We start from the raw sequence: 11,303 nt of genomic DNA, 5'->3' as shown, positions 1-11,303 counted from the left end.
CATAATCTAACAATGCCATAATCTGCATCAGACACCTTTTTGGCTATCAAAACAATTTATCTTGAACTTTGAAATATGAGTGGAAAATTTATTTGGAGCCATCTTGAATTCTCTGCAAATTTTGTGCTTACTTTTTTTTGGTCTTCAATTTTACAGCCTTCATCAAAATTTAACTTATACCCCACAATCAATTAATTGTCCAATGCTTAGCAAATTATGTGCCAAGTTTTTGGAAGCATTACAACACATCATAGTATAGTTTTTACCTTTTCCATCATTTGTCCCAACAAGGCAATGCTCCCTTGCCTTCAACTTTGAACTGCATTATTATCGTCAAATTTGACTTCTATTTCTTTAAAACATTGTCAATCTCTTGAAAGAGTTCTTCATTCCAGTCATGTGATTAGAAAACAACCACTATCAAGGAACCAAAATTTTTTTTGACATTACTACAATCACCTTGGAAATGTGTCATGAAAATAGATATTTTTGATCAGTTGTCCTTCTCATGCAACATTTTTGGTTGTTTGTTTGCGACCAACATCTATCTTCTGATGTCCAAACGTTCTTGCAAAATTCACACTGCACTTTATCCTTTGACCTTTTGTTCCTCTGTTTTTCCAACAATTTTGTTCAATATGACCAAACTATCTTACAATAAATAACATTTGCTTTTACCTCCACTTTGATCTTTTATCCCCCATAAGATCATCTTCCACGAAAGCCACCACGACCACCTCTTCCTCTATTAAGCACTTCCTCTCCTCACCAGCCTCCTTCTTTTGTTTGCAACTAGTTGAAGTTTCCTTCACTGAAAACGCCTTTTCAACTGATCTCAATTCTCTCTTGTTTGATTCTCTTTCCTTCATTGAGAATTCAACGAACTCATCATTCATTCAAAATAATTACACTGCAAGATCTTTGGATTCTTCAATAGCAGCCACCACATGCTTCAAAAATTTTGTGGAATACTCCTTAGAACTTTGGAGACTACCACTTCTCATCAGATATTTGCTCTCCAAAATGATCGCATTTTGTTCACAATTGTTGAACCCGAGAGAGATAAGTCGTTGAACAACCTTTCCTTATTCATTATCCATAGTTTCAAAGCATCGTCGAACTACGATTGCAAACTTCTACTTGTCTGATACTCTTAGTGAACCTTGAAATTTCCTTTCTCCAAAATATCCCAGCTCCTTATGAGTCTCTGCCATAGAAATTCTTGGAAAATACACTTATCTCCATAGCTTGTTGAATGGAAAAACAAAGCCTTTGAGTCACTTCTTGTTATCATTATTTCTCCCTTCATCTTCTCCAATTTGCACACCATCATCACCAAAGACCATAATCTTGTGACTTAAACAAGTCTTCATTTTGATACTTCCAAAAACTCATACTTCTCACCATTTGGAAATGGGAATCAAAAAGGTTGGAAAAAGGGGAAGGGGGAAGACAGTGGCTTATTGCCATGAAAAATTTCTCACCAATACTTGAAATGAGAACACACCTTGTTTTTTAAAGAATACACAAGATCTTCTTAAAAACTTTACTTCAATTCAGAAAATTCGACGCCCACTTCAATCGAAACCGCTCTAGTTACCACAATGTTGTTGAAAATGGAGAATCAGAGAATGTAAAACGAAGAAAAAAAACTTTGGCCCTTAACAGAAGAAAACAGAGAAAGATTGCTTAAATTGCTTAACGTAATAGAGGAAAAACAAAAAAAACAAACTACAGTTTTTTTTTCTTTCACAGGCCAATTTATTCACACCCACCGCCATAAAACAGTTTAAACGAAAAATTAAAAATAAAGCAAACACACAACTTGCCACCTTTCCAACTTGACACCGTTTGGATTTAATAAATATGATAATAATAAACTATTTTGCATTAATTTCAAAACATATACAAGATATGGATGGGGTTGTTGCTTCATCTTACGAGTGGGATGCGAGTAAAGCTTCTGTGCTTAAGGGAGGAAAACTACCGAGAGTTTCATCGTCGGAGTTTCTTGGCCGCCGGCGATGTGGTTGAGATGTGGGCTTTCAGAGATGGACATGGCAAGTTTGCTTCATCATTGGGAACAAGATTGATCTTGAAGATTTCTCTTTAGATAGATATATATATGCATGCATGTTTGCTAGGAAGGCATGGATGGGATGTTTGGGTTAGGCATGCATGGCATTATCGATGACCATGCCATGGATGTATGGGGAGTTTCATGTGATGGCATTAGAGCTGTTGCCAGACATTTTTTTTATTTTCCTAAATATAGCTTAATAGCTTAGTAGTAGTTTTAAAGTGAAATTGCATGTAATATTTTTAGGTGGATGGATGTATGATGTACCTATCATTTTATTCATTATCCTGCTCAAATAACTTCTTTAGCATGCACTATTAATACCATTGAAGTAAATTTTGGAAATTTCATTATTGTCTCTTTCTTAAACTTGCCTGGGCCTTTCTTCTCACGCACAAACAGACTTCCAACTTTTCAGAAAAGCCAACTCCACCTTGCATTTAGGCCTTGGTCCGTTTCAAATGCCTGAGTTTAAGGTTCTTGATTATCAAACAGAGAAAGGAGAAAGGGATATATTTAATTATTATTAACAGAACATGTTAATAATAAATAATAATTATGATTTTATTACTAAAATAACAATAATTATGAATTTGTAAAAAAGAAAGCATGTGGGATCATCATCAAATAAAAGGATTGAAGGAAGTCCCAGAGTTGATTCGGTCCCTCAACTCCTCGCCCGTCGATTCTATCTGAACAGTGGATTGGAAGACTTGAAGATTATTTGTTAAGGTTCGATTCGCTTCCCCATACTCCTCGCCTTTGAATTTCATGCTGGTTGAGTCAAGGCCAAACGGCAAGTTCCCTCCCTTATCTTCCCTCGCGGAGAGGGACGCCGGAGCCTGCCAGAAAACTTTACTCAAAAAATTTTTGGACTAGAGAGATTTTTGAAAGAAAAAAAATACGAAATCTATTTGAACTAACTGTAATAATTGATCGATTTAAGAAATCCCATTCTAAATATTGATAACTTAATTATAATATATATATGAATAATAATAATATATTTTTTTAATATTTTTATAAAAATTATAATTTATTATATATTATTTATATATTATATATATATATATATATATAATATTTTTTTTAAAAAAAGAATATAACTTTACATTATTATTTTGTTATATAATAATATATGATATCATCTTTTTAAATATTATATAAAAATTTATTAGTTAGTATAAGATTTAAGCAATTATGGGCTATAGTTTCAATTTTCAAAAACCGCCAAAAATAGACGTATACCGTCATCAGATGATGATGATTTTTACTGTAGTGCATTGCCAACGACTACATTCTATTGACCATCATCGCCCAACGCCTATCTTTTATCTTTTTGTAGCTGGATCGCATAAAATTATGACGCTAACTTATATATCACTATATCGATGCAAATTTTTCAGAACCCAATAAGTTTAAAATTTAAAAAATGAATCAGTACACTAAATGTTTTGGAATTTTGTAGGAAAACACAAAATATTTTGGCATTTTCCTACAGCTAAATTTATTTTCTACCGAATATTTTGTAGATATGGTATTTATAAAATTTGATAATATTTCAGATTGGTAGTGTTGTGAGAGGTTCAGGAGTAAAGTCATTTATCAGGGTTTCAAAAACTTAAATAAAAAACAAAACTAATTATTTTTACAATGTTTACCTTAATAAAAAATGTCATAATAATTAAAATGTTATATTATTAATATAATGAATTTTTTAAGAAAATACATTTATTGTAAATTTATATATATTTTAATTTAATGATAAATATTAAAGTTTTTGGTTTAATTTACACCTTTCAAATACAAAAAAATAATAATACATTTTATTATATTAAATTTATATTTGATATTTGATAAAATATATAAATTCTTATATAAATTTTATAAATTTTAAATTAAAATATTATTAAAGATGTTATATCTAATTAAAAAATTTAAAATGTTTAAATTTAATTAAATAATAACACATGTAAACCTTTTAAAATACAAACTTTATTTAGTTTTTAATATTTAATATATACATATCTATAAAATATTAATTATTTATATCAATTATAATAAATATATATATTTTAATATTCAATATGAATAAATAATAAATAAATATAAATATAAACATTATATATATATATATTATATATATATATATATTATATATATATAAAATACAAAATATATTAATATATATTATATATATATATATAATTACTACTTTTTTAATGTATTATAAATTTTTTTCTACTAAAAGAAATTATAACTTTTAGCATTTTTATTATTATGTAAATTATATAAAATAAATTATGATATTATATCTTTTTAAATATTTAATAAAATAATAAAAATTTCTTTATAACATTATATTAAATATTTAATAATAATATATCAAAATTTATTAGTTAGTATAGATTTTAAACAATTATAGGCTGATATTCGATACACAGTTCTAATGATTGAATAGTTGAATATTCACAAACTGATTACAACGCTTATTAGAACTTGCTGAGATGGTTAATAAATTTTATTTTTATGAAACGAATGCGTAACATATCTTTAATTTTCCTAAATAATAGGTTAGCCTTTTCTTAAAAGAGGCGCTTTTAAGGAAAACTCCAAAATTTTAACATTTTTCTTAAAAACGCTAAAACATTTGGTGTATATGCTAATTTGTAAATTTTATTTCAAAAATATTTTTATTTTATTTAATTAGAATTATATTATCTCTTTTTTATATTTTATCCTTTTTATATTTTGAAATGAAATAGCATTATTTGGTTTTTTAAAAACATATTAATTTTATTTATTTATGAAAAATATTGGGATGTCATCGAGGTGATGACGATAGTCAATAGTAATGTCGATGATGGTCGCTATTGGCAAGCATATTGCGATGTCAACGGGAGATGACAACCACCGTGATAAGTATTTTCAAAAACACTCAAAATAACTAAAAATTAAATTAAATATTTTTTAAAATAATTTAATCATTTAAAAATAAATAATAGCTAAAACATATTTTTAAAATAAACATAAAAATGATTCGGCCCTAAGCTAACTACAGTATGGAATGGATGGCAAAAAATTTTGCATTTAGAAGCAAAAATTATTTTTGTGAAAATACAGCATATGGCCAAAAGAATGAAACTTTAAAAAAAAATCAGCATAAAAATTACATATATAAAATGATGCCTTAATATACATACGTGAAATGAGGACTAACAAATTATATTTTAGGAAAAAAATTTCAGATGTAATATTTTGTTTCCAAAAATACGTTTTTGTAAAATGTCTTAAAATCCTAAGCTCAGATTCTCGCAGATATTTGAAATATAAAAATTAAAAATCTAACACTTATTTTAGGAAAGAAAAACCCAGACCAAATCTCAGTATAAAAGCAACACCGAACTCAAGCATGGAACTCATCAAGCTGATCAAAGTACTATGGCTCCGCATTCTCTTCTTCCCTTCTCTTTCTCTCTGCTACCGTCTGCTACTTCTGCTAAAATAGAGATTTTGGAAACGCTCGATCTCATCTCGAAGCTGTCCGCTTCCCTTCCTCTTCCTAAGCAAGCAGCCGCTGCCGACGAAACAAAGGTAGAAGAAATGCCGGAGTGGGTTGCGAAGCTCGCCGTGGATAAAGGAGCGACCTTGGCATGGAAGGTAATGGAGAAGGAAATCTATGCTTCCGACGTTAGCGACCAACAGAACCGCTTCCTGATAAGGAAGCAGATCGCCGAAGACAGGATAAGGCCGGCGATGACAGGAGACGAGATTGCGGCAGCGAATCTGAAGAGTAGTGGCGATTTCACCACTTCAAAAAGGCGGCGACTTTCTGGCGGAGAAGGGGAGATAGGAGAGAGGAAAGAGGGGAGGGAACATGGAGGTCTTCCGGTGATGGTTTATACAAGATATGGATGGGGTTGCTTGCTTTATCTGACAAGGTGGGATGCGAGTAAAGCTTCTGTGCTTAAGGGAGGAAACTACCGAGAGTTTCATCGTCGGAGTTTCTTGGCCGCCGGCGATGTGGTTGAGATGTGGGCTTTCAGAGATGGACATGGCAAGTTGTGCTTCATCATTGGGAACAAGATTGATCTCTACATTTCTCTTTAGATATATATAGGAATGCATGTTCGCAAAGAAGGCATGGATGGGATGTTTTGGGTTAGGCATGCATGGTGATTATCGATGACCATGCATGGATGTCTGGGGAGTTTCATGTGATGCCACTTAGAGCTGTCCATTTTTCTTTTATTTTCCTAAAATAGTAGCTTAGATATATTAGTTTTAAAGTGCAAATTGCATGTAATGTTTTTAGGTCGATGGATGTATGATGTACCTCATCATTTTGTTCATTATCCTATTAAAAAAAATAATCTTTAGCGTGCTTACTGTTTAAAAATCTATTGAAGTAAAATTTGTAAATTTCATTCTCTTTTTAAATTAAGATATATATTGCTTCTAATACATCAAAAATTTTATCAAAACCTCTAAATATCTCATTATTTGTTTAAGCTATTTTATATTGCTTATAATCTTATTTTAGTATTTTCAGGAAAAAAATTATTGCTCCTATCAATCTGCTTTTATAACCAAACTAGTATACAAATCACGCAAAATCATAGCTCTTGATTTGCTAAATATAATATTCGCAAAATAACTTTCTTTATCATTTTAAGTCACATTAGTGGCTTACTTTTATCACTATTTAAAGACATTTCTTTTCCGATTAGAGAATCTTCTCATTTCACCAATAAATCTCCTTATTAAACCAGCAGAAATTTTTTATTCAAAAATGACGTCTAAACTGCAAGTAAATGTCAATGCAGGTAAAAACTGACATGAAAACATATAACTTACAAAAATTCCTACGGTCAATTGACTGCCAAAATTACCAGCAATTTACTCTTAATTACCAATGGTAAAACCAGTATATTTTCGATGATATTTCCGCGGCCAAATGGCCACCGGAAGTTTCACGATTATTCGATAAATTTCATGTAGATATATATTATGTAATCAAACTTTGATTGGAAATCAGCTTATAATCTTTATATAATTAAAAAAATCTTTTAGTTGAAAGGATTTTTTTGTTAGCTTTTCTTAAATGCTTGTAACGTTTACGACATCTTCAACAATAACAGTCTTATATTAACAACTAAAAACTTACATTAAACAAAGGTAGTTTAAAAAAATGATAAGAGTTTCTACCATTTTGTTAAATAGAATTAGATGTCAGAAATAAACCCTAAAATGTAATTAGAAATAAACATGAATTATAAACCCCATAAAAATCAATAGAAATTTAAAAAAAATAGAATCAATAGAAATAAAAATCAAGTAAATATAAATACTCTCAAAAACACACACATGCTGGTTTAAAAAAAAAAAAAAATCAATGCTACCATTTCCAAACGAACTAAAATCAAACTATTAGATTAAGAAAACAGTTAAGATGTTATTTGATTTGAAATAAAATTGGTGTAAATATTTCATAAGCATAAATTTTGAGAATATTGATCTTTGATTTGAAGTAAAATAAATACTTTATAAAATTTTGATGTATTTAAAATTCTTTGGATTTGGATGAGTTCCAAACACATAAATTTGTCGATATTGCCACCGCCCGTCATTGCCACAAGTCACCATCCACCTCCAACCACAGCCGCCGACCGCTGCCGCCATCAACATAGGCCATGGGATGGAAATATCAATAATAAATTACATGTGAACTAAAACAAATTAATGAAGTTTAACTTTCTTGTTCAAATTAATGTAGATGACACAGTAATGTATGATTACAAATGCCTTGCAGCAAGAAGGTATATGAATTTGGAGTGCAACAATACCTAAGAGGAATCAAGTAGTTTTTAATGTTCTTCTAAGAGAAACGCAGACACAGTAGAAATGGTAGTGTAACATACCCATTAACAATAGCTAATAAGGCCCATTCTCATCAATGTTGATGTAATGGAAAGCCCATCCTCATGCTACCTATGCTGACGCATCTACTGGACTGGTTTCCTCTGTAATTTCCGGCAAAGAAGGCTCTGCTTTATTAGAAGCATTCGCGTTATCTTTATCCTCTGGTTCCTTGGAAGGTTCAGAAAGATCCTCAAGCTGCATCATAAAAGAAACTGTATCAATATGGGTGTCAATTCGGGTCAGCATGTCGGGTTTGTGTCGAACCCGATTTGACCCAAGCATAAACGGGTTGACCCCCGTTTAGCTAAATGGGTTAGGATTTCTACCCCGAACCCGACTCGCACGAGTTGCCGGGTTGACCCGACCCGACCCACAAACCCACGGGAACAGTTGCTGAGTCGTGGACGGTGGAGTCGAGTGAGGCGGATGCTCGAAAAATGTGGGATCCTTGTTAAATGTGTCGACCCGCGGGTTGTCAGGTCAATCCGAACCCGACCCATTTTTCAAACGGATCAGAAATCCGAACCTGAACCCGATCCATTTCACAAACGGATTGACCTGAACCTGGATTTTTTCAGATTGGGTCCATGTCGGTTTTCTAGTCGTGTCAATTTTTGACAACCCCATATATGAACTCCATGAGACGCTAAATAAATCTTTCTAAAAAAAGACTATTGGAGCTAAATAAATATTTAATTTTGATATTTGCAACATAGCCCAATTTCAGGTAATTTGTTACTAGTTACTTTCCAGCATGTGCAATTTGTTTTATATATATATATATATATATATATATATATTAGAATATTAACATATCATTTGGTAATTTATTAATAAGTTATGAGCTAATATATTACTTCTAACCCTCATATTAGTTTTAAGCAATTTTTAAATCGTAAGGCTTACGCCTTAAAATACCTTGAAGCTTATATCTCACCTCGAGGATAGAAAACACCTAAATATATAATTGAGCAATTTTAAAACTTAATAGACATGAGGAAGAATTTGCCCATTGACAACATTGGAAGAATTTGCCTATTAGCAACATCTGAATTCAAACTTGAGGTTCATAGAAGATTGTGGTCATGATGTATGCATGTAGAGATAGGACACAATAGCGTTCCTGAAAGAATTACCAGAAGGAGATCGAACTTGATGAGGGCTATTGTTTAGGACAAAACCCACCTTAACTCGCAAGATATAACGGCAAGAGACAGCCAATGCCCAATACAATAGGCCACCCATGATAAAACTCAAGACCTACCTTTGTCTAACAGTTATAGAGGCAACTCTCAGTCCTACTGGAGTTTACGGTGATTAAAAAAGTTGGACCAAGTTTCGTCTTGCTTGCAGCACAAAAGCTGATAGAGGGCCACTTCCCTAAGTGATAGAGAGACTGACTAACTAAATTATGACTAGTTGCCCTAAGCTTCATGCTAGTTGGATTTAATTTGAGATGAATTCTTAGATATTTTATGATTGGACTTATCATGGAATAAACATCCATGCAACAATTGTAAAAGAACTCAATTATGGTCTACAAATCTAGCTACCAAGGAATTTTAAAATGTGTCAAGTATATGTGGCCAACTCAGATAGCTCATCGCATTGGTCTTCTTGATCAGAATCAAGGGTACTCGGGACCAGGATTGTGGTAACCATCACTATGGCATTGTTTGTGCCTAATCAAAGGGTGTGTGCATGGCCCTTCGTTGTCATGGCATCGAATTAAGGCTTCAACCAACTAAACATCACAATGAACTCCACATTGTTATTCTCAACACCGCCTGTGAGGGTGATTGAAAAGGAGAGCCAAAGTTAATAATTATATCGAAGTGATTGACGGTGATCAAGTTATCGTCACTGGAGGCCCTCGCCTCATCATCAAATTACACTTCTGAGAGTGGAGGTAGATATTTTGTTGGCATGCTCGAATGATTATGCAATCATTGCTGACATCATTGTTGACCTCTAACTGTCATAGACCTACGACTCAGACAACCGACAAAACCACCCACGATCGCACATTCGCACATAACTTCCTCCACAATCTCTCACGACACAAAAACGACTACTCTCATTCAGCTCTCCCAAAACACACAAGTGCAGAAATTTCTTGTAATAATCTTCATTACCCTCCCCAACGAGTAGGATATAAAGATAGCTAAAGTTTACAATGAAGAAATAAAAGACACAAATGCCCCCAAAGGTCACAAACAACTATTCCCTCAAGTGAGGGTAGAAAGGAAAAAAATGCATAAATAAATCAAATACATATAATAACTCAAAAGTAAATCGGTGTGATCATGGTCGTAAATCGTCAACCCCATCTCTGATAAACTCTCTAAGGTCGGATGTCCTCATCAAATTAATTATTCTATTAATATATAATAAATATGATTTATTAATCTGATCAGAATTAATAAGGAATTTTTGAAGTAGAATTAATAATATTCAATTATGTAAATTAAATCTTTTAGATTGCAAAGATTGTAAAGTTATTTCGAGTGAAAATTTATATACCCAACATCGATTATTAGTTTTCGACTTTAAGATAAAAGGGCATAAAATAAAAAAAGAAGTAAAATATTTTTCTAGTATTAGATGGGGGCATTTAAAGAATATTAACAAAAATATTTTTAGAGTAAGATTTTAGATCTTAAGATTTTGTCTGTGCATGAGGATGCTAATGTTATATGGGAAAAAGTGGCTAGTGATATTAAAAATATTGCAAAAGATGTGCTTGGAGTATCAAAAGGAAAAGCTCCTGATAGTAAAAATAGTTGGCGGTGGAATCCAATTGTGCAAGAAAAGATTAAAAATAAGAAGATTTGTTATAAAAATTGGTTTAATTTTAAAGATTCTGATAATAGGGAAATATATAAAGTGGCTCGTAAGGATTCTAAGAAAGCAATATGCGATGCAAAGACATTAGCTTTTAGTGATTTATATAATAGATTAAATACTAAGGAGAGAGAAAGATATATGTATAAGTTAGCCAAACAAAGAGATAAAAGTATTAAGGATTTAGTTCAAGTGAAGTGTATTAAAGATGAAGATAAAAAAAAACTTTTCTTAGAAGATGATATTCAACAAAGGTGGATGAGATATTTTGCTAAACTTTTTAATGAAGATTGTGAAATTAAGATTGACTATAGTGACCTTAGCATCCTAAATGAAAATAAAGATGTATGTTTTTTATCGGAGTATTAGTAAAATTGAAGTTAGAGAGGCTTTAAAGAAAATGAAGGGTGGAAAAGCTGTTGGACCTGATGATATTCCAATGGAGGTGTGGAAATGC

The 11,303-nt window shown here is 31.7% G+C and overlaps 1 protein-coding gene across 2 annotated transcripts in view; it reads right to left on the bottom strand.

Annotated features, from left to right (window-relative positions):
• Nucleotides 1–7,798: 7,798 nt before the first annotated feature.
• The window catches only part of LOC110116435 (CAP-Gly domain-containing linker protein 1), a 15,072-nt gene continuing 11,567 nt past the window's right edge, over nt 7,799–11,303 (bottom strand). Inside the window, exon 7 of one of the 2 annotated variants that reach the window (XM_020849999.2) lies at nt 7,799–8,197. In XM_020849999.2, coding sequence (XP_020705658.1) covers nt 8,072–8,197 — 126 coding nt within the window. In that variant the 3' untranslated portion in view covers nt 7,799–8,071. The remainder of the gene's footprint in view (nt 8,198–11,303) is intronic. The other variant, XM_020849998.2, reaches the window with a different exon arrangement.

Source organism: Dendrobium catenatum, unplaced genomic scaffold, assembly GCF_001605985.2.
Source record: "Dendrobium catenatum unplaced genomic scaffold, ASM160598v2 fragScaff_scaffold_1472, whole genome shotgun sequence".
NCBI lineage: Eukaryota > Viridiplantae > Streptophyta > Magnoliopsida > Asparagales > Orchidaceae > Dendrobium > Dendrobium catenatum.
This window is presented reverse-complemented; position numbering and strand designations above follow the sequence as displayed.